Genomic DNA, 24427 nt, shown 5'->3' on the forward strand with positions numbered 1-24427 from the left:
ATATACCTAGGGTTGTTTGTTTTTATTTAGGGGTGGGGTTAGCTACCAAGTTTAAATTCCTTTTAAAATTATGATAAAATATGTGCAACATAAAATTGACCATTGTTGAGTGTACAATTTAGTGGTATTGACTACATTGACTTTGTTGTATAACACTGTTCATTTTTGACTTTTACAAACAAACTTTGTATCCATAAATAACTCTTATTTCATCTCTCCCCTCCCCTCCTTGGCTATCTACACTAGGAAATTGTGAGATTCTTCTAAATATTATATATATGTAGAATCAGAATTGAATTTTTGTGACTAGTTTATTTCACTTCATATGATAAGATTATTTTATATTGTAGTGTTTGTCAAAGTTTTCTTTTTAAGGTTAACGTTTCCTTATTTCCCTGTTTTGTTTATCCATTTATCTCTTAGTGGATGCTTGGGTTTCTTCCACTTTTTGGCTGTTATGAATACTGTTGATATGAACAATGGTATACAAATACCTTCACATTATTGTTTTGAATTATTTTGTGTACATACTTAGAAATGGCATTCTAGCTCATGTGGTAATTCTGTTTAATTTTTTGTGTAATTTGCAGTGAGCTACAGTGTGTGTGTGTGTGTGTGTGTGTGTGTGTGTGTGTGTGTGTGTGTGTGTGATACTCTGGCAGGACTGGCAGCTCAGTTTTGGGTCTGAGGGTACATTTGGGGCCTTGCTATGCTGGGTACACTAGGATCATGTTATTAGTAGTGCTTGGGTGCTTCTACTGCTGTAACTTGGCCCTGCTAAGAGGGCATTTATTACCAGAAATGGAAACAGGGTCAGTGCATACAGGGTTTGTGATCCCATATTATCTCCAGCCCCAATACACCATTTATAGTCTGGAAGAGTTACAGTTTCTCTATGTCCTCACCATTATTGTTTTCTGTTTGTTTTAAATTTGGTGTTTTAGTAATATACTAAAGTGTTACTGAGATTCTCATTTTGATTTGTGTTTCCTTAATTAGTTATTGATACTTAAAAGTTATTGATACTTAAAAGTTTCCTTAATTAGTTATTGATACTTAAAAGATACTTAAAAGTATCTTTTCATGAGTTTTTGTTATACCTTTGAAGAAATGCCTGTTTTAAAGCTTTGTCCATATTTTAATCATTTTTGGTGTTGAGATTTTTAAAAAATATATATGCTGATTTATAATTTATAAGTGATCTTTTATACTCTGAATTGCTTTTGCACTTTCTTTTTCCTTCTGGTTTTGGGGCCACACCGGGCAATGCTCAGGGCTTATTCCTGGCTCTGTGCTCAGGGATCACTCTTGGTGGTGCTTGGGACCATATGATGTGCCGGAGATCAAGCCCAGGTGAGCCGTGTGCAAAGCCCATTCTGTCCATTCTACTTTTGCGGCAGCTCTGCTTTTGCACTTTGGCATAAAACTTATGAATTTTGTTTTTCGTTTGTTCCGCTTTTGTATTCAGAAAATCATTAGCATATCCATTACTCTGAAATCTTTTTACATGTAGGCTCTTGATCCATTTTTTAATTTTTATTTGTGGTAAAACTAAAGTAGGATGAAGCTTCAGTTTGAGTCTCAGCTTATTTTTTTGGAGTAGGGCATACTGAGTGGTGCTTAGGGACTACTCTCTGGACTCTTCTTGGGCATCTCTCTTAATGTTCCTTGGGAACCGTACAGATGCCAGGGGAAATTGAACCCCGATCTCCAGCATGCAAAGCATGCACACTGGTCCTTTGAGCTATCTCCCAGGCTCCAGTTTTGCTCTTGCTTATGGATTTGTACTTTTTTCAGCACCATTTGTTGAAAAATTATCATTTAAAAATTTTTTATTTTGTGCCACAGCTGGTGTTGCTCAGGGCTTACTTTAGGCTCTGCACTTCAGAGTTCATTCCTGGTGGGGTTGGAGGTATATATAGGATGCCTGGGTTTGAACTTTGGTTATCAAGACAAGCACCCTCCCCATCGCTCAGGCCTTGAAAAAGATTGTCCTTTATTCATTTGAATGGTTATGGCATGCCAGGTAAAGATCACTAGGAGGGTTGATCTCTGGGCTTTGTTCTATTTCTATTTTGATTGCAGTTGCTTCATTGTTACTGTGTCTGTAATCAGGAAGTGTGATACTTCTTTTCCTTTTTCAAGATAATTTTGACAGTCAAGGTCATTGGAGAGTGTATATTACTTTAAAATAGATTTTCTTTTATTTCTGTAGAACTATTGATCAGTTTGATAGGTACTGCATGGCTTTGTGGATTGACTTGGATAAACTAACTCAAAAATCTGAAAGTTGGGTACAAGTCCTGTCCTCATTCCATGCTAATTAATGTTACTCAAGTGGCAAATTTAAGGAGTGATTCCTGAGCATAGAGCAAGGAATAAGCACCTTTGGATGTTTCTCCCCCCTCCTGCCCCTTAAAGAAAACATAAAAACCATGTAATCTCCTTTTTGGGGCTTAACAATTGAAAGAAGAGTTTTGACTTCAGACCAAAAAAAAAAAAAAAAACCTCAATCTGGAAAAGTAAGCTGTAAATGGTTCACTAATGGTTGGTCAATTTTAGTTTTTTGTTTGTTTGTTAGTTTTTGCTTTTTGGGTCACACACAGCAATGCTCAGGGTTACTCCTGACTCTGCACTCAGGAATTACTTGGTGGGAGAGGCATATGTATACATGCTTAGAGAATTTCTTAGTATACAATTTTTTTAATTTGAAATGTTAGTTGAAGTATTATAAGACATTGAACTTTGCATGTATCAGTGAAAACTAAGAGCTTTTAGTTTAAATAATCGCATCCATAATTTATAGTTTAAAGAGTTCAGTTTAAATCATTAGATGCCAGTGAACTGTGATAAAAGAGTTTGTTTTAGAGAAAAAAAGGTGAAAATCATTTTCTGCCATTTATTCAGTGGTACTTTGATAGGTACTGCATGGCTCTGTAGATTGGTGATATATACAGAGACAAAATCAAGACATTTGAGGATTCTTCCTTAATGTGCTTTCACTAGATTATCTATTTGAAGTATAAAACTGATACCACTAAATTGGGTTTATAGAAACTGGCTTGCAATTTAAAGCTTATTCTTTGGAAGTTCTAAGTATATTTAGTATTTTATATTTTGCCTAATTAAATTTTTAAATTTTGTTCACATGAGGAAGATTTGAATAAGGTTTTATTTTTTTTTCTATTGATTCACTGTGAGGTACAAAACTTTCATGTTTGAGCTTCGATCATACAGTTATCAAACACCCATCCCTTCACCAGTGCACGTTTTCTACCACTAAAATCCACAGTATCCCCCCCCATCCATTGCACACCTCCCCCTGCCTGTGTGGCAAACAATTTGCACAATACTCTCTTTCTCTATTTTAGTTACCATATTTCGAGACCAGTTCCACCACCACTCATACCTGCCAAAAATGCAATGCTAGACAATGTGTTTTGTATTGCTTGTTATGGATACAATATACTGTCGTGAATTAGGGCTTGAAATCTCGCTACAGCAAAGTTGCTTGGGTCTGAGCTTAGTTTGTATGCCTCTGGATCATGGCTCTGTGGGATCTTAAGTTGACGGTGGCCAGATGTGGCATCATCTTGGAGTTCCATAGGGGCGGGGAGTTGAATAAGGTGGGGTTCCCCCACCCCCCCCGTTTTGGGTTATGCCCAGCGATGCACAGGGGTTACTCCTGGCTCATGCACTCAGAAATTACTCCTGGCGGTGCTCCGGGGACCTTATGGGATGCTGGGAATCGAACCCGGGTCTGCCACGTGCGAGGCAAACGCCCTACCCACTGTGCTATCGCTCCAGCCCCTGAATAAGGTTTTAAAGCAAACCTCTTACAGCAAACTCAGATCCCCTCCAATTTGCTCAAATATGCGCTTCAAATGTTTTTTGTGCATTGCTATGTAAAGGACCTACTGTCCCAGTTCATCCATTTAGCATCAGCTCAACATTTTTTCTTTCTTTTTTCTTTTTTTTATGCAGTTCTTCCCAGACTTTCTTTTCCCTACAGTTGTTGCTTACCTGCTCACTTGTGTTAGCATGCTCTTAATACTAGCATCAAAATGTAATGCTCTGGAAACTTATTCTGGGGGAGCCTTTACATTCAATGGAAAGATATCGGAATTAACAACTTACGTGAAGAAAGATGTTAAGAATAAAAATATTCAATATTTTATATTTTGCCTAATTTATATATTTTTATTTCATTTACATGAGGAAAATTTGAGATCACACTTGTTTAACCTTATGTGACTTAGAAGTGGGTTTGAATATAGGATAATACTTTTTCTTTAAAGCTAGATCATGCAGGTTTTCCCACATAGATGTGTCCAGCAAGCCCCTAATATGCTGCTTGCTAAGGATAATTCTTTAAAGCTTCTAATTTTCCTTCACTTTTTCTTATGTTATAAGAATAAAGATTGAATCCACTATGGCAACATTTGGGAAAAATATATATTTGATAGTAATGCATTCAAAGGTTATGCTGTTAAAAGCAGTTTAAAAAAATTTTCCCTCTCTCTCCTGCCCCATTGCCTAGTTTCATTCCTGAAGGTAGCCAAAATTTAACATTTTTTTATTCTTCCAGAAACATTCACTGCCTGCACAATCAATTTATCTGTATTTATCCTCCCTTTTACTTTTGTACAACTATCAGCATAGTGAAAGGTGTTTTGTACCTGACATTTATTCAATGTAAAAGACTGTTGTGGGTGGGAAGTTGGACCATATCTGGACTAATTAATTAACAATACACTTAGGGCTTATTTCAATATCAATCTAAAAGACCTCTAGTTTTTCTAATAACGGAATATACTCTAGTATGAATTGGGCTTATTTGCCTTTGTTTTTATTTTATGGTTATTTAGGTTATTTCTGTCATTTTCAGTTACTATTAAGATTGCAGCAAATGTTCTCATGCCATTTGCTCATTGGGTGGTAGTGCTGGTATTTGGGCATCATATAGCAATACTGTGGGGTTACTCTTGTTTCTGTGTTTGGGCTGTTTTCTGGTGGTACTCCTGGCTCTCTGCTCAGGGTTTGTCCCAGTAGTTTTTCTCAGGGGAACCACCCAGTGCTGAGGATTTAACTGGGATCTTTTTGATTTTGTATGTAAATTTGTAATTCCTAGAAGTGAAATTTCTGGTTCAAAGCTATGGGTGTACATAATTTCGAAAATAGAGATACATAGTGAGTTGAAGGTAGGGTACTTTGTGTTTATTACCCATCTGCTATGCAAATGGAAATCTAAGAACTACATTTATCGTTGCTGAGATCTTAGTGAAATCCTTATACAATTCTTTTTGTTTTGCAGTTATACTAAACTAGGATATGCTGGAAACACAGAACCACAGTTTATCATCCCTTCCTGTGAGTATTTATATTAAGTTATAAATAAGCATATTTAAAGATCTTTCTTATTAATTAAAGAGGATAAACTGTTCTGACACTATAATACTTAGTCCTTTGAAAACCATGGTCTGTCTGTTTCAACTCTTTTATTCTGCATTTGTTTTTTTTTTCTTTTTAATTTTATTTAATTGAATCACCGTGACAAAAGTTACAAAGCTTTCAGGTTTAAGTCTCAGTCATATAATGATCAAACCCTCATCCCTTCACCAGTGCACCTGTTCCCCCACCAACAACCCTAATATACCCCCCTGCCGCCGCACCTGAGTGGCCAATGATCTTCACTTTATTCTCTCTATACTTTGGATACATAAAATATTTCAACAGAGAACTGATTATTATTATTTGGAATTTTCCCCCAACAATCAAACCTGCTGAAAAGGCTTCATTTGATAGTTTGTTTTCCATTGCTGAGAATGAAGATTATAGGAACTCGCGCGGCTGCAACAGCGGCCATGCGGTTTTGGATTTCTGTTGTTTTAGCTCAGCTCACAGTCTAGATACATTTCTATAAGTATCTGGGTGCCAAAATGGCTTAGTAGACCTCTTGGAGAATAGTCTTTAAGCAGCAGAGGGGCCGGCCGTGTTGTGCGCGGCTGCTCCGGATCTCATCTGGGCTACATTTGTTAAATGTATCAGATCTCCCTTTCCCTCCCTCTATGTCTCTCTCCCTGCCTGCCTCTCATATTCTGCTCTTCCTTCTTTGTTATTACAGTGACCAGAGTGGCACAGTAGGGTGGGAGCAAAGAGCATATTGTACATCCATCAGATTGTGGTGTTGTCCAAGTGTTACACTCCTTTAGTTTTAGCACTTCCACATATGCTCACCAGGCGTAATAGTCTTAGGTGTTTATGGTTTGGGGAATACGCCTGGTGGTGCTCAGGACTTACTCCTGACTGTGCTCAGGGATCACAGGGGTCCCTGAGTGGAATCATAGGGATCTTGGTGGGCTTGGGGGACTTTATGAGGTGCTGAGGATCAAACCCAGGACAGCCACATGCAAGGCAAGTACCTTGCCTGCTGCACTGCCTCTCCAACCCCTTTAGTTGTTATGCTTAGTCACATTCCATTTATAATACTTGTTGACAGTCACTGCAGTGCTCAGCACATGCTCACCAGGGGCGTGCTTCTTGTCTGTGGTGCTCATATAACTTTTAGTTGAAGTGTGTATGCACCTGGCTTAAGTGTATGACTGGAAATCACTTGCTTTGCTAAGGATCACAGACTGCATTTAATATCAAACAGAGTCTCAGCCAGGGTCAGGCATAGTAATGTGCCCCTGAGAATTTGAACTTGTGACCTTCACATGCCAGGAATGTGTTCTTAGCCATAGAGCTATTTTCTAGACCTCACTTATCTCCTCTCTCCGTGTTCAGGAGGTCTTTTAGAAATTTTTGTCCAGCCAGGCCTGATATTTAGTGCATGGACCTGTGGATTGTAGTGCTGCTTAGGTCATGCAGTCTTGGGATTACCTAGGACACCCCAGCCATCCTTGGTGTTGGCGGGGGTGGGGGGGAGTCTCCAAATCTGTATCTGAAGGTGCTCAGTAGCTTCCAGGTTTGTGTCTCATAATGTTTGGGGGACCATGTAGTGCTAGGAATCAAACCAGGGTTAGATGTAAGTAAGGCATGTGCTTTAATGCCTCCACTAAAATTTTCTGACCCCAAATATCTATTTTTAAAAAGTAAAAATTTAATGAGGTGGTACTAATTTCCACTTTGGGTATTGCTTTTAGTACTATGTAGGTATTTCTTAAATAGTACATCCCCCAATCACATACTTACGTGGTATGGTAACAGTTTGATGGGCTTCTGATCATTGATACCCTTGACTAATGTTCACTTTTCAAAATAAAGACTGCATCTCATCTTCAGCGATTTTTTTTCCTAGCTCACTTTTATTCTCTAAGTATGCTTATTATCTTTTTTGTTCTTATTTTATTCACTTTACTGTAGCTGACTTACCAACTTTTAATCATTTTCTTCAAGTGGTTTTGAAAAATAATCTAGCATTTGATTTATTAGTGGTCTTATTTGTTGGTGTGAATTTTATATCTGGCCCTTGGTGGACATGGTTTTTGTACTTGGCTTTCAAACAATTCACCTTTTGTTTGCCATGGTCACAATATGTTCTTCCTGTTCTGTTGTCTAATCAAGACCTTTACATATCAGATAATAGACCTCTTGAGCCATTGCTTAATCATGTTAATTCCTAGACAGTTGAATTTGGGAAGTGTTGTTGGTTTTCCCACAAGTTAAGCAACTGTTTAAATATTTTTCTCATTTCTGGGTGAGTGAATTAAAAATTTTTTTTTAAATTTATTTTATTGAATCACCATATGGAAAGTTACAAAGTTCTCAGGCTTATGTCTCAGTTATACAATACTCAAACACCCATCCCTTCACCAGTGCCCATATTCCACCACCAAAAACCCCAGCATACCTCCCACCCCCCGCCCCCCACCCCCGCCTGCATAACTGATAAATTTCACTTCATTTTCTCTTTACTTTGATTATATTCCATATTTCAACACAAAACTCACTACTGTTGTTGGAGTTTCCCCCCAAAAAAGACAGCCCTACTGCTAAGGAAACATTTGATAATTAGTTTTCCATTGCTGAGAATGAAGAGGTATGAAGTCCCGCTGTTCCAAGTACATAACTCTTTTTTTCCCCCCTCCTTCCCGCGCCACCAAGTTTGTGCCTGCTTAATAGTCCTCATAATATGGCTGACACCATGCGGCCCGACAAGGGGGAAAAAAACGAGAAAGAAGGATATTTCCCATCCTCGGCCGGCGTGGGGCTATGGCTTAGTTCACAGTCTAGAGACATGGCTACAAGCAGTTTCTGGAACCAGAAGTAGTCTAGTTGGCCTCCGGATCCTGGTCGATCAGCAGCAAAGCGGCCGCACAAAAGTGTGGCCACCCGGATCGAATCTCGGCAGAGCGTGCGCTGGTATCGGCCCCTGCCCAGGACTGCCCAAGTGTCCCGCTGTTCCAAGTACATAATTTTTTTTCCCCCTTCCCGTGCCACCAAGTTTATGCTTGCCTAATAGACCTCATAATATGGCAGATGCCACGCCACGTTTCTCCCTGAAAAGGGAAAAGAACCGAGAAAGAAGGATATTTCCTCTCCTCGGCCGGTGTGGGGCTATGGCTTAGTTCATAGTCTAGAGAAATGGCTGCTACTTTGATTACCTTCAATATTTCAACAAAAAACTCACTATTATTGTTTGGAGTTTCCCCCAAAGTCAGACCTGCTAAAAAGGAACCGTTTCCCATTGCTGACAATTAAGAGATAGTAGGCCGCACGGTTTTGGATTTCTGTGTAAAGTCCAGGGAAAATTCTGCTAGAAATTGCATCACTGCAAGCTTTTACTTCCCTTTTGTAGTTCTCATAAGATGGAAAAGCCTGGAGAGAGAAATCCTTTCCCGCTGGCGCGGCATGGGGCAGTGGTTCAGTTCACAGCCTGGAGGCATTTCTGCGAGCTGCTCTTTTCCCAAGTAGTTCAGTTGGCCTCCGGGATCGTGCTCGTGCAGCAGCGGAAAGGACACACACGTGTGGCCGCTGCGCTTAAATATCGGCAGAGGGTGGGGCCGGTACCCCCCACCCCCGGGATCTCCCTACTGTCTCGCTGCAACCGGGCTGGTACCTCCATCTTGTGTTCAAAAAGCGGTGATTGCCATGCTGTGACCATGAAGGAAGGGTTGACAGAGAGAAACTGTTCCCCGCTGGCGCCGCATGGGGCTGTGGCTCAGTTCACAGTCTGGAGGCATTTCTGCAGTCTGCTTGTGTCCAGAGTAGTTCAGTTGGCCTCTGTGATCGTGCTCGTGCAGCACTGGAAAAGGAATTTAAAATTTTTGTTCATTTGTTCAAGTTAAAGGAAATGGAAAAATGAGCAAAGTATGAAAACAGGTTTCCCTTCACATCTCTTCACATCCTATTGACCCTGTCACTGTCACTGTCCTCCCGTTGTTCATCGATTTGCCCGAGCAGGCACCAGTAATGTCTCCATTGTGAAACTTCTTGTTACTGTTTTTGGCATATCAAATATGCCACGGGCAGCTTGCTAGGTTCTGCTGTATGGGCAGGATACTCTTGGTAGCTTGCTGGGCTCTCCGAGAGGGACAGAGGAATCGAACCAAGGTTGGTCTCGTGCAAGGCAAATGCCCTACCCTCTGTGCTATCACTCTAGCCCTGAAAATGGGTTTAGAATTTTAAAATTAGTGAAATTGAGATAAAGTTTTAAATTAACTTGATTTTCCAAAACTGCCGTTCTTTAGTTGGACACTTGCTGTATTTTTTGTTTTATTTTAGTTGGACACTTACTTATTTGGACACTGTATTTAAACAGGTCAATTGTTTTCTCAGTTGTATTTCAGCAGTTTAATTGGGGATTGCCACATGTAAGACCAGCATCCTAAGTATTATATCTCTAGTTCCTGTATCTCTGGACCGTATATTACTTTCTTAAGGATTCTATAAAGAAGTACCAAAAGCTGCTGACTTAAAACAATTAAAAAAAAATGTTTTGGAAGCTTCAACTCCAAAATCAATGCCTGTGATCTTGGTGTGTTATTCTCTGTCTGATGGGTTTAGGAGTTCTCTGCAAATAATCTTTCCTTGCTGTCATTACTATGATTGTCTTCATGAAATTTTCTGTGGGCTTGACTGTCTTTATCCATATTTTCACTTATTACAAGTCTTCTAGTAATACTGAATAAAGGCTTAATAAACTCATTTTAATTTGAAAGATCTATTTACAAGTAAGATCATGTTCTGAGGTAAGAGGGTTAATACTTGAAAAATCTTTTTATGTGAACAGAATTCAGTCCATAAAATGATGATTTTGTAGGCTTACAGTTTTTTGTAAGATACCTTGTTGTCATTAAACATATATTTCTGGACATTACTGAAATGACACTCTTTTTGTAAAGTGTGGCTTTGCTTATGTTCTAAAATGGTCTTAAGTCTTTATTGAAGGCCCATAAAAACTTTATCTGTTTGAATTTTTGCTTTGAGATTTTAAATATATCAACATTGACTTTCTTTTTCTTTCCTCCTTTCTTTCTCCTCCCTTTTGTACCTTTCTTAAAATGACCAAGGGTTGTGCATAAAATTGGTTGCAGGGTTTGCTCTGACTCACTCTGTTTAGTTGTAATTCTTACATATTCTGGATATAGTACTCTCACATGTCTCACATGGTACTTGTTTGGGATCAAATTCATAGCTACAAGGTCTGCATGTCTTTTTTAGTAGTTGTACTTACTGTTGGTCACATTCTTTTTTGCCCATGCACACATGCATACATGGCCTGGCACCAGAAACTACACAAACAGCAGTGCTGTCTGGACCTTGCTGGGCACATGTAGGCAGCAACAGAAGTCAAATAATGGTCTCATGCTTGTAAGACAGGCATACTTTTCATCACTGAGCTCTTTTGAAACTTTAGGATCTCATAATCATTGTATCCATTTTCTTTCATTTTTGACAAAATGTGCAATTTTAGTTTTATGTTTCTTTAAAATAAATTAAACTTTTTATTTGGGGGATTTTTGAGCCACCTGGTGATGCTCAGGGGTTACTCCTGGCTCTGTACACAGGAATTACTCCTGGCAGTGCTTGGGGGTACATACGGGATTGAACCTTGGTATGGTGTATGCGGGGTAAGTGCCCTACCTGCTGTACTATTGCTCTGCCCTTTTCCTGAAAGTGTTTGATTTCTGGTCCCCCCACCCCCCCATACAGCTTTATATTTTGGGGGGTGTCCCAAGTAGTACTCAGAGTTTCTGGAAGACACTCCCAAGTGATCCCTTTGCCATTTTAGTTATGGTTCAGTGCTAGGGCTCAGGGAAGTACAACTAATCAGGCCTGGCCTTGCCAGAGACCACCAGGGCCACCCTACTGGTTTTGAGGGTAGGGTTGAGGGCAAGCCGTTCTGGGTTTGAATTTGGATAGTGCTATATTCTTAGTCTTTGACCTGGCCAATTTAATGCTGAAGGTCTTAATGTTTCTAATCAGTAATAATACTATATTGCCACTAATGAGCATGTAGGCTAGTTCTGGGAAGCCTATAGACGTAGATTGACTAAAAAGCTATATTTTCATATATCTTTTTTTTCTGGGAAATCATAGTATGCCATCTGAATTTAAAAATAAATTTGTAGAGATTATCTGGTACTTAGGAGTAGACAATGTATTTAGAAATTTTCCCTTTCGTATTTTTTTTTTGGGGGGGGGGTCACATCCAGCGATGCACAGGGGTTACTCTTGGCTTAGGCACTCAGGAATTAATCCTGGTGGTGCTCGGGGACCATATGGGATACTGGGAATTGAACCCGGGTCAGCCGCATGCAAGGCAAATGCCCTACCTGCTGTGCTATCTCTCCAGCCTCCTCTTTCCATATTTTCTGCCCACTTTATTAAGGATATTCATTATTTAAGTGAAAGTGCAGCGGTTCAATACTAGATGAACAGTGCCTGCATATAATTAATTTGAATAAAGGACTGCTTTTGCTTAAGGATTTGGACGTTCATAACCAAATTAAACAATATATAACAAGTTTTATGTCTAGAATTACAGCTGAATTTCTGAGGTTTTTTAAGGGGATTATATGAAACAGTTAAAATTTCCCTTTGTATATCTGATAAAAGTTTTAACAGATTCCAGTACTGTGTTATTCTTAAACTACTAGTCTATAATAGTGCTGTTAACATTTGAAGTTTAAAAAAAAGTTTTTTTTTTTAATTACCTTTGCAGTTTTCTTGTCTTCATTTGTTTGTTGGTAGTTTTCCTTCCCAAGTGTCTTATCGAGCACAAATTGATTTGGTGAAATTGTAATTTTGCTCCAATAAAAATGAAGCTTAGTCTTTAAAAATACAATGTATATAGCTCTACAGCATTACTTTTGTTTTTTTGTTTGTTTGTGGCTTTTTTTTTTGTATTTGAAGTTAAGATTTTGTTTTTAAATTTTGTCAACAGTTACTTTTTGTTTTTTAGATTGATAATTTACATTGTGGGATCATGTTTAATAACACTAATGGAAGACATGAGTTGAAAGTCTATAAATTTTTTGACTATTTTTAAGTTTTTATAAATAACATTTGTTTTAAAGGTATTGCTATTAAGGAATCAGCAAAAGTGGGTGATCAAGCTCAAAGGAGGGTGATGAAAGGTGTTGATGACCTAGACTTCTTCATTGGTGATGAAGCCATAGAAAAACCTACATATGCAACAAAGGTATTTTTTTATCATATGTATAAATGACAGTTTCTTTTAAAAAATTAGAATTTTTTCAGTGATCATGCCATCTGGAATTCATGTATAGACAATGTCTTTATGGTAGTTATTTCTTCTTCCTTATAGTCTCTTCTAATAATCTTGCTTTAACTCTGGTCTTTTTTTCACCTCAAAAGAAAATTTTAATTCATTTAACTGATCAGTATGTTTACTTTTCCATCATACTAAATCTCAGAACCCTCAATATAATCAGCTTTTTCTTACCTCAGTATTGCCTCTTACCTTTGTTTAAAGCTGTGTATCTCTTTATTTATTGTGATACATCCCCAGTGGTGCTTAGGGCCCTGGTGATCTGGGCTTATTCTCAGTCCATCACTGTTGGCCTGAAGGTTCAGTGCTTGGGTTTGCTGATGCTGGATGCCGTCAGGGCCCCATCAATCCTGGGAGTACCAGGGATTGAACTTGGAGTTTTGCACATGCTTTTCAACCCCTTTGAGTCCCTTTGAATCATCTCTTAAGTTTCAAATTGTTGCTTTTTTTTGTTCCCTTAGTTTCTTTCCTTCTTTATTTATTCCAGCTCCTTTTTCAAATTCAGGGTGTACTTGTCATACTGCTGTGTGTGTGTGTGTGTGTGTGTGTGTGTGTGTGTGTGTGTGTTTATATAGTAAGCTCTGTAAATAGGTCTTAATTACACGCACAAAGTTTTTTGTGGCCGTATAAAACTTTTAGAGCAAATTTAGTAACCCACGCTTTCCTGGTGCTTTCTTTTAGTCATCATCTTCACCTGCAGCAAAACACTGAGACCTAGATTATCTAATGTTTCAGTACTATTTTTGCCATATTTTTAGATTTATTTTAGGGGGGACATAGCATGATTCAGGGAAGACCGGATTATTTGGAGGAGTTAAGGCAAGAAATAGAAGTCATTTGGACAATAGCAATGGCAGATAGAAATGGATATTGTTTGTGCATCTCACACATAAATTTAACTTTTATTTTGGAAAGCATATGTAAAAGTAGAAACAATATATTAAACCTCCATTTTCCCTTCACAGAAGTTTAGCAGTTATCAACCTATGAATAACCTTATTTCATCCTCACAAGATTATTTTAAAATAAATTTCAGATATTATTGTATTTATAAATACCACTTAAAGAGAAGAGTTTTGAAACTAAATATTGGGCTTAAACATAGTAAACAGTTAATATTACCTAAAATCTTGTTACTGTTTATATTTCCCTCTTTTATTTTCTATTGGTCAAATTTTATACATGCTTTTTTCAGTGGATTTGCTAATGTGTATTGTTTTTCAGTAGCCTAAGGATAAGTATACATGTGTATGTGTATGTGTGTCTTATGTATGTGTTTTGACTTGGCAGTTCTTGTATTCTGATGATATGTTCTTGTGTCATTTAATATGATGCTCTGCTTCCAGAATTCACTTTTTGTTATACTTAGCCTTGGAATCTGTTTAGATGAGTGTTAAGTTTGTCAGTAAGATATAATGGAATGTTGACTTAAGGAGTAAAAGAGAATGATATCTGTGGTGATTGTCCTAGTATTTGAATAGAATTCCTAGCTCCTTTAATGCGTCTGACCTTTTTTGAGATTAAGAGCATTTAAAGAGAAACACATTTTTACTGAGATTGTATAGGGAGAGGAGGGCAAATTTAGACTTGAACATGACTTAAAAAATTTTTTTTAATTTATTTTATTTGGGGACTACACCTGATGTTGCCCAGAGCTTACTCCTGATTCTGGACTCAGATCACTTCAAGTGGGGCTGGGGACCATATGGAATGCAGGGGATTGAACTTAGTTTGGCTGTGTGTTAGGCAGGAACCCTGCCTACTATTTTATCTCCAGCCTTGATCTATCTGTAAGATATCTGAGACATTGGTAACATTAAGATATGGCTCTTAGAACTTAGAAACAAGCCATATCTGGATACAGCTGTTAGGAAGCTATCATTTACTTTTGAAGTGGTTGAGAATTTCTATAATGGTGCGTAATTGGGAAGAAGCCTAGGGTAGTTCGAAATTAATGTATTATTTCTTCAGTAGAGAAAAATTGTCTGATGTTTCTGATCACAAAATTTTCAGAAATAAAGTACAGTGAACTGTGCAGATTATATGGTTTTTATTATTTGCGAAACAGTTTTATTTTTTAAATTGGACAATTTGAAATTATTTGCGTTTTTATTATTTGTTTTTATTTGCGAAACAGTTTTATATTTGAAATTGGACCATTTGAAATACATTGTAGAAATAATTTCATTTTAAAACAGATATGCATCTCTTACAAATGATCTACTTTCATTATCACATCCTATGGTTACTTAGAAATTATATTCTTGACTTATTTACTGCTTTTCCAGAGTTCTTGAGCTCCCTCCTTGGTTCCTCTCTGTACTCCTCTGTTTCTGCTTCTATTTAAATCCATGTTTCTTGGTGGACTGGTCTCCCTCCCCCCCCATAAAAAAAGAAATATTACTTTCATTTATTATCCCCTATCCACTAAAGAAAATATTCTTTGGCATGGGTTTTTTATTTTATTTTTTTGTGTGGGGGTTTTGTTTATTTTTAATGATAATAATTTTTTCTTTTTTTTGTTTTAATAGTGGCCAATCCGCCATGGCATAGTTGAAGATTGGGATTTGATGGAAAGGTTTATGGAGCAAGTGATCTTTAAATATTTAAGGGCAGAACCTGAAGATCATTATTTTCTTTTGGTAAGTGTAAATTATAATCTTAATGAGTAAATTTCTGAAGAAACCTGAGGTTCTTTCATCCTGTCTGTACTTTAATAAAGCACTTTTTATTATTTATTAAAATGGGGGGGTGTGATAATACAATGGGGGCGCCATTTCCTTATACCTGGCCAACCTGGATCCAGTTCTCCAGCAACCCATATGGTAGCCTGAGCCTGCCAGGAATGACAGAGCCAGGACTACATCCTGAGCATAGCCAGGTGTTTCCCCTAACTCCCTCTCCCCATTGTCATTTATTTTAAAAACCTAATAAAGGAGTATTACTTTTAAGTGTCTCTGAAGTACCAGAGTTTAGGCACTTAAGTTCTTTTGTTAGTCATTTATGATAGGAATAGTAAAATTCACCCGAAAAAATTGGAAATAATTCTTTTTATTGGTTGGTAACTGGTTTATTGGTTTACTTTTAGTTAACAAAATACAAATGTGAAGATTGGAGAGATAGAATAGGGGATATGTTGTTTGCCTTGCAAGCGGCCATCCTGGGTTTAATCCCAAATACCCCATATGATCCCATGAGCACTCCCAGGAGTGATCTCTGAGCACTTAGGGCAGTGGGAAGGGGGGCGGTGCCACCACCACTCCTGGGAGGCCTAGCAGCCCCTACCCATACCCAGCTTCTTTTTTTTAAGTTCTTTATTGAATATCCCTAAGATAGAACATTACAAAGCTATTCATGACTGGGTTTCAGTCATACAGTGATCCAACACCCATCCTTCCACCAGTATACATTTATATGATGTAAGCTGTCGTCAAGATAGAGAATATGACTTCAAATCTAGAAAGATTTTTGGAGTGTTTTTTCTTTTTTTTTTTTCCTTTTTGGGTTCACATGGCGATGCTCAAGGGTTACTCCAGGTTCTGCACTGAAGAATTAGTCCTGGCAGTGCTCAGAGGACCAGTATGGCATGCTGGGGATAAAACCCCAGTCTGCCTCATGCAAGGCAAATGTCCTATCCACTAAATCATTACCTTCTTTTGAACATAGTTCCCAAACTCTTATAAATAACCACAGGTAATTTCATAGTTATAGGTCTTACTCAACTAGAGGTAGAGCTCTGTGGTAGAATACAGGCTTTGCCTGTATCATGCCCTGGGTTCAATTTCTGGCACTGGGGGCTGGACAGAGATATAGCTAAGTGGTTGAGCACATGCCTCATACTCATCAGACGCTGAGTTTGATTCCTGGCATGACAAAACAAAAATTTCTTTTTTGATTTTTACTATTGGAAACTCCGCCCCTCTCTGAGAGCCTGATATGCCAAAAACAGTAACAAGAAGTCTCACAATAGAGATGTTACTGGTGCCCGCTCGAGGAAATCGATGAGCAACGGGATGACAGTGACAGTGACTATTGGAAAAGTTTATTCCCACAAGTTTTTGATTTGGGTTGATTTTGGGGCCACACCCAACTCTTGGTAGAGCTCAGGGGATTGTATGGGATGCTGATGATTGAACCTGGGTTGTCAATGCACAAGCCAAGTGCCCTACCTGCTGTACTATCTTTCCGACCCAGTTCCTGGTTCCTAATTTTCTTTTTATAACACTTGTGTTTTTCTGTGGGATGGAGCAATAGTGCAGCGGGTAGAGCATTTGCCTTGCTGAGACTGACCCAGGTTCGATTCGTCTGTCCCTCTTGGAGAGTCCAGCAAGCTACCGAGAGTATCCCGCCCGCACAGCAGAGCCTGGCAAGCTCCCCGTGGTGTATTTGATATGCCAAAAACAGTAACAAGTCTCACAGTGGAGACCTTACTGGTGTCCGCTTGAGCAAATCCATGAACAGTGAGAAGACAGTGCTATAGTGCAGTGTAGTTTTTCCATGCTTCATCCTTGGCAATATGCTGCTGTTCTACTTTAGTGATCTTGCACACCACCTGGGCCATTCTGGTGGTGTTGGAGAGGTACTTGGGGCACATGTAGTGGCGTTTAGGACCACGAGTGCTACACCCAGCAGTGATTTCACGGGACAGTGTCCGGGGATCAGTCTGCCCAGTGGTGTTATCTGGGTTATCTCCCCAGTTCAGTTTTTGTATTTAAATTTAAAGTATTTGGGATTGGAGTGATAGTACAGTGGGTAGGGTGTCTGCCTTGCATGTGACCAAACTGGGTTTGATTCCCAACACCACATATGGTCCCTGGATCCTGCCAGTAGTGCATTGTTGGACATATTTTCTAGGAAGCTATGTTATAAATTTGTAGAATCTCAGCTTATTTACTATAATTTTAGGCAGACCACATGTATTCTGCTAAAATCACATAGATAAGAGTTCTTTACAAGCAACTACTGTTTTTTTTCTTGCTTATTTTCTTATTTATATGAATAACATTGTTTTCATATATGTATAAACCTGATTTCACTATAGTTTTACTTTGATTTATAAGTCTTATCTTTGTACCTTTAAGTTTAATGACTTAACTATTGTGTTTGAAATGATTTGTTTATCATTTAGAATTTGTAAAGTTATTAAAGCATTTGATTTTATCTCTTTAAATGTTAATTTGATAGACCGAACCACCACTTAATACTCCAGAAAACAGGGAATATACTGCTGAAATAATGTTTGAGTCCTTCAATGTTCCAGGCTTGTACATTGCTGTGCAGGTAAGCAATCTAATAAGTCAAGAAAAATCTGACTCTTAAACTTCATAGGGCTTAGTTAATACTTACTGTCTGTATGTACACACACACACACACACAAACATACATATATGCACTCGCACACACACGTATAAAGCAACCTTCAGGCATGTCATGGTTCTAATTAAATAATATAAAGAGTCTTACAAGGAAATGGAGTTTCTAGGTACCAGCAGAGTATTCCGTCAATAACTTATTGGTGGAAATAAGTTAATGGTCTTTAAGTACTTGGAGGTTTTTGCACAGGACAGAACTAAAAGAACTTCAATTTACTCTTTACTTAATGTCTGAAATTTCATATACAGATTAATTCAATCTTGAAGAATTTGTTGTATCCTTTTTATAGTCTGCTTTTGATTTAGTACTATATTTTGAAAGCATTCTCTGCTGTATCCAGTGTATTTATACTGTAATACACACACTGTGTGTATGTATTTTTTGTATATAGACAGACACATATTCATAGATGGATGTCTATTTAACCTCATAGCAAGTGTGATACATGATATTATCACAAATTTTTAATGAGTATATAAACTAGTTCTTTTACCCTACAATGGTAGTAGTGTGATCCTATGTTGAAATAGAAGGGCCCAGCTATCTTCCTAGGTCCCTTTCAGATATTTTATTGCAAGTAGATAAGTTAAATTTGTATGTTACTAGTTATGGTCATCTTGAATTATTTGAAATAAACTTTAAAAATATAAACTTGCTCTGTGCTTAATTTTCACACTTAGTGAATTATACTTTTATTGTCAGGGATGTTTTTAGATGGTATTATTTAACTAGTTAGAAGTGTGCAATGGCTTTTTCTGTGGGTAAGTGACTTGTAACAATTTCCTAAAAGCATGTTAATTATAGAAAATTTGGAGTTGATCTTATAAGAGTGGTATTTAGTAGTATTCTATCTATTTACTAATTCTGGTGGTTGTGTACTTAACTTTTACTTTGTTGAAACAACTAGCCCATATAAACATAGATTTGGTTTGTGGCAGTTTAATATTGCACTATTTATATTTAGTCTCAGAGTTTTGGACAGTAGGAGAAAATGCCCCACAATAAAATACAGAACACTTATAAATAATGTTTTAATTAATGTAAGATGCAATTGCATAATTTTAAAAGTCTTGAGTATTTGCTTTCCACAATAACTATCTTAAAAAAATAAAGCATACCTATAAAATGTCATATTTTTCTTTGCTTTTGTTTTGACTTTTTTTCACCTGCTTTCAAGGCTGTTCTTGCCTTAGCTGCATCTTGGACCTCAAGACAAGTAGGAGAACGGACATTGACTGGTACGGTAATAGACAGTGGAGATGGTGTCACTCATGTTATTCCTGTGGTAAGACAACTTTGAAATTACTGAGTAGAATGTCAAGTAACACAACTGACAAATTATATGAATGAAACCTACTTCTAAAAAATTTTATTGGCTCTTATTACACTTTAATATGGCCATTTGTGTAACCACTTAGTATTTTTATATTTTGTTGGAATTGTTAGAATTTTTAGAAAAATTCTAAGATGTTTCTTTTGCTGTAGACTTGTATTGCAATCACAAAATACTAAGAAAATTATTTAAAATAGTTTCTAATTCACACTATGAATTTTAGTATCTAGAGTGGAAATAGTTATACCTTTTCTTAAATATAAAATTCTCTTTTCTATCCTCTGTGTTAATGTACTATGTTTAAATTAATTTTTAAAACAATTTTTATTAATATGTTATTTTAAAATTTATTAATTAATTGATATTCTTAACTGATTTCAGATTGTCTGACATTAAATAGCAATGAGTTGTAAACATATGACAATGATTTAATGACTTGTATTATTTGCATTCAGTTAAATGCTTGAGTTATAATTGTACTGTATGGTTTAAAATTTACAAAGCCTTTTAAGAAGAATTTGTAAGATTAAATTCATTGTTTTATGAAATTGGTACTTGGCTTCTTTAGGAAAAAAATGATAGCCAGTTCATGAGTTAATGATCAAATCTTACAATGCAATCTAAATATTTTCCAGAAATTATAAAAAAATTTAATAAAAATATGAGATAAATTTTTTTATCTAAACATTTATTACGTCTGGAATTTACTTCTATGTTGTTGGAAAATTACAGTCTTGATTTTAGTATCTCGTCCTTAGAATAATAAATCCATGTTGCTGGTTATTTTTTTAATACTTGTATATTGTTATAAGTTCTGTTATAAGTAAGCCAAAGAATGCAGTTCAGTAAAAACTAGCAAGAGTCCTCCTGGGCGAAAACAATTGAGAGTATAAATACTAATGATTAATTTTAGCTAATTTTCAAAACAGTTTATAAAAAAATTTAATATTTTTATTTTCATCTAGGCTGAAGGGTATGTGATTGGCAGCTGTATTAAGCACATTCCAATCGCAGGACGGGATATAACATATTTTATTCAGCAGTTGCTAAGAGACCGAGAAGTAGGAATTCCTCCTGAGCAATCCTTGGAAACTGCTAAAGCAGTAAAGGTAAAAGAGTAGTAATGCAAGTATAGTTCTCTTAGAAATTATTGTCATATTGATAATGATAGCATGAAAAATTCTCAAGTGAAGAACAGTGTTTAAAAAAATCTGTTAGACAATTACTCCTAATTATATGCATGTTTTTTTTAATCTCTCACGAAAACTATTGAGATTGTCAAATGTGTCCGTCTTCACATTTCACATTTAAGAGGATTCTTAAATAGGAACATTTTTACTGTTACTTCAGCATATTATTAATATTTCTTTTTACTGAGATAATTAGTTCATTGAAGAGTCCACACAACTCAACTGCTTCACTGAATTCTTCATTTTAATACCAATAGTTTCATTTAAATTTTTTAAATGTAATTTTATTTTGTTATATAGAGGTCATGGTTGGCTCAAATTACATAATTTTTATTTGCCAACACACCTAAAACATATTACTGGGTTTCACATATGTTTTGAATAGGTGAAAGCAAATAAGTGCCCATAAAAATTAACTCCCATTTAATTTGCTTTTTGGGGGGGGTCATTATAGGGTTTTCAAAGATTAGGAATTACAGTGAATTTACTGTTTTCTAGGTAATAAAATGATTGCCAAATGGCTGCTAAAAGTAACTTTTCATAGTATCAGGTATATATATATATATTATATATTATATATATACACACACACATATATATGAACACTACTATTTAAATCTCTTTGAGAAGTTCTTGAAATCTTAAAAAGTTACAAAACATCAAGAGTTTAGATTACTGATGCTCAGTATTTTAGGGATCATTTTCCACAAATTTTCTAGTTCTAAGATTTGGAGAAAGACCTACTATAAGACTATTTGTAGCATCACTGATTATAAAATTTATGAAGTCTGTGTGCTTTTATTTAGCAATAAAAACAATTTAAAATAGTTAACGACTTCAACTTTAGACTGTATTGCATTCCCTAGAATACAGATATTCATGAATCTGATTTTCAGTGAAGTCTGTGATACAAAATTGGGTATCAAGAAGTAAAGAGGTACCCAAAAGGCAGGACTAAAATGGTAGGGAAGGGTGTTCTGCTTCAAAACAACTGCAACAGCACAGAAGGTACCTCTTGCTGCACAGAGGAAATGAGTGAGAATAATTAAATAACTCCAGCAGAATCTCTCTAATATTCCAAACAGAGAGCTCGATTATTGCAATTCCAATAAAGGGAGAGGGGAGAGGGGCAAAGTAGAGGCAAAGGTTGTAGCTAATGGTTAAAAAGGAAGCAGTAGGATAAAACCCTATGGCACTGCCTTGTGAATCCCTACCCTCACAAAACCTGAGCAGGAGACTACACCCAAACTTAGCAAGGTCTTTGGCTGGCAGTTACAATGAGTCCACATCTGTGGATTCAGCATTCAGATTCAGGGGTCTGCCTGCTGCAGATGAAGAAAAAAGCCATTATTTCCCCCATCACATTTGACCAAGTCCAAGTATTTTCCCCAGTCAGAAAGATTTCATCAAAATACTAATACTAATGCGAAATACTAACTAGTTCTGTTCTGTGTACTACACAAACTTCAGTACTGAGACAACAAAGCTGAGGAAAGGCATTTGAGAACTTGAGAACAAGGGGGCAGTGCTGGTCTGTACTGCAAAGTCAGCAATGGTGGGAAGCAAAATTACTCAGCCCAATAGGCTTTGTTGCATTTGGCCTATGTGAACCCTAGAATGCCACCTAGGCTTGCACAAAATCAGACACACCCTTTGCTGTCAGTGCATGAGACAAGAAGTGAAGGAGTCCACATACAATATTTAATTTCTTAACTGGATTGTGGCCCCATCCAGGATGAGTTTGTTTGTTAGGGTGAGGGGGTCATGAAAATTTTGCTTAAAAATTTGTGATTTTTATAATTATTTCTTAATACTTGGGTTGCCTAAAAGTTCCTTGGGCTAAAAAGTGATATCAGTGGGAAAAGGTTTAAGAAGCCCTTCATTAATGGACCAAGACATAAGCCTGGAAAGAGGAAAAAATGAGCAAACCAGAACTCCCTAAAACTCTTGGATGAAGATTTTCAGATGCTAATGATAAGGATATTTAACTGCATTGAGGAAAGCAGTAGAAGAAATCTCCAACAGTGAAAAAGAAAGTATGAGAGAGAGTATGAGAAAATTATTATCAGAAAAACTGAAGAGCCCCGTAGGTGAACTAAAAAAAAAAAGCACAATATGTAGGTGGGATCAGCAACAGCACTTATAGAAGCTGGCTGTGCCTCAGGATTATATGCATGATCTATCAGTTAAGAAGAGAGGAGTAAAAAATAATAAGAAAAAAGAAGACCATTGGAGTAATTTCAGGAGAAATGACATCTCTGTTATAGGAGTTCTAGAAGGAGAGGAAAGACAATGGGAAAAAATTCTTGGTCAGGGGTCAGAGAAATAATATAGTGAATAGGGCACTTGCCTTACATATGACTCACTTGGGTTTGGCCCCAGAAGCATTTAGAGTCCTTTGAATGTCATGGCCAGGAGTGATTCTTGAACCCAGAGCCAGGAGTTAGCCTTGAGCACTGCTGGGTGTGGCCAGACAAACAAAACCATTGATCTAGTAAGTTCTAGTCTAATAAGTTCTAGTCTAGATCTTTCCCACTTTGAGAATATGCTCATATACTCAGAACCAAGAATTGCAAGAAAGTTCCAAACAAAAAATACAACACCAGGAGTGATTCCTAGGCAAAGAGCCAGGAATAAGCCCTGAACATGGCCACGTGTAACCTAAAACCTTTTTTGAAAAACAAAAAAAAAGACATCAAACTAAAGGTTTTTGCTCTGAAAGGAAAAAAATGAATTGAAAAAGTATTTTCAACGGGAGGAAATCTTTTCATATTATGTATCTAAGAATTGTGTATATCCCAGATTTATAAAGCACTCACAAAACTCAGCAACAATAAACTCCATAGAAAAATGATGAGAGTTGGTCAACAGAGTTTTCCCCAAAGAAAACTTACAAGTGGACAACAAGCATGAAAAAGATCATTTTCATTATCATTTTCACTGACTATCAGGGAATTGGAAGATGAGACACCGTATCAAGATCTTATACCAGTGAGAATGGCTCTCTTCCAAAAGTCAAAAAACTGGGCAGGAGAGATGGTACAGTGAGTAAGGCACTAGTTTGCACTCATCGAACTTGGTTTGATCTGCATTCCATGTGGGCACCTGACTCACCTCCAGGGATGATCCCTAAGTGAAGAGAAATTGAGCTCTGAGCATTGCCAGGAGTGGCCCCCAATTTAAAATACCAGAAACCAGCCAGTGCTGGTGGGGATGTGGTGAAAAGGAAACTATTCACTATTGGTAGGGATTTTATCTGGTGTAGCCCCTATGGAAGATAGTCTTATAAAAGACTATCTTATGGAGTCATAAAAATATTCAAAATAAGGCTTCCATTATGATCTAGATTGTCTTCCTTGGCTTCTATCCCAGGAAAACAAAAATGCTAATTTGAAAGATATTTGTACTATAATTTTGTTCATTGCCACACTATTTGCAACAACCCTAGTGCTCAATAGTAAGTGGAAAAAGAAATTGTGGTATGCACAGTTAAATGTTACTTAGTCTTAAGGAAACTAATCTTGGCAGCTCACTGCAATCTACTTGAATTGGAGAGTGTCATAGTAAACAAAATAAGTCAGGGGGAGGACAACATTCATATATGCAATATAAAGAAACATAGTAAGAGTAATAGTCAGTAGCCATTGAAGACAAACCCTGAGAACTGTGCCTATAAAACTGAGTCTACTAATGGGGGTGAGAGGGATGAGAAGGGACCTAGAGACAGTTGACACTATGTTGGCAGGTATGGTGCAGTTAATTGTATTCCTAAGACATTATTAGCTCTTTTTT

The 24427-nt window shown here is 37.0% G+C and overlaps 1 protein-coding gene across 1 annotated transcript in view; it reads left to right on the forward strand.

Moving 5' to 3' along the window:
- ACTR3 (actin related protein 3) overlaps positions 1-24427 on the forward strand; it is a 60271-nt gene that overhangs the window by 20096 nt on the left and 15748 nt on the right. Inside the window, exons 2-7 of the mRNA XM_055120266.1 lie at positions 5315-5370; positions 12525-12649; positions 15271-15381; positions 17924-18019; positions 19290-19397; positions 20411-20554. Coding sequence (XP_054976241.1) covers positions 5315-5370; positions 12525-12649; positions 15271-15381; positions 17924-18019; positions 19290-19397; positions 20411-20554 — 640 coding nt within the window. The remainder of the gene's footprint in view (positions 1-5314; positions 5371-12524; positions 12650-15270; positions 15382-17923; positions 18020-19289; positions 19398-20410; positions 20555-24427) is intronic.

The sequence above is a fragment of the Sorex araneus genome, chromosome X (assembly GCF_027595985.1).
Source record: "Sorex araneus isolate mSorAra2 chromosome X, mSorAra2.pri, whole genome shotgun sequence".
Taxonomy (NCBI): Eukaryota; Metazoa; Chordata; class Mammalia; order Eulipotyphla; family Soricidae; genus Sorex; species Sorex araneus.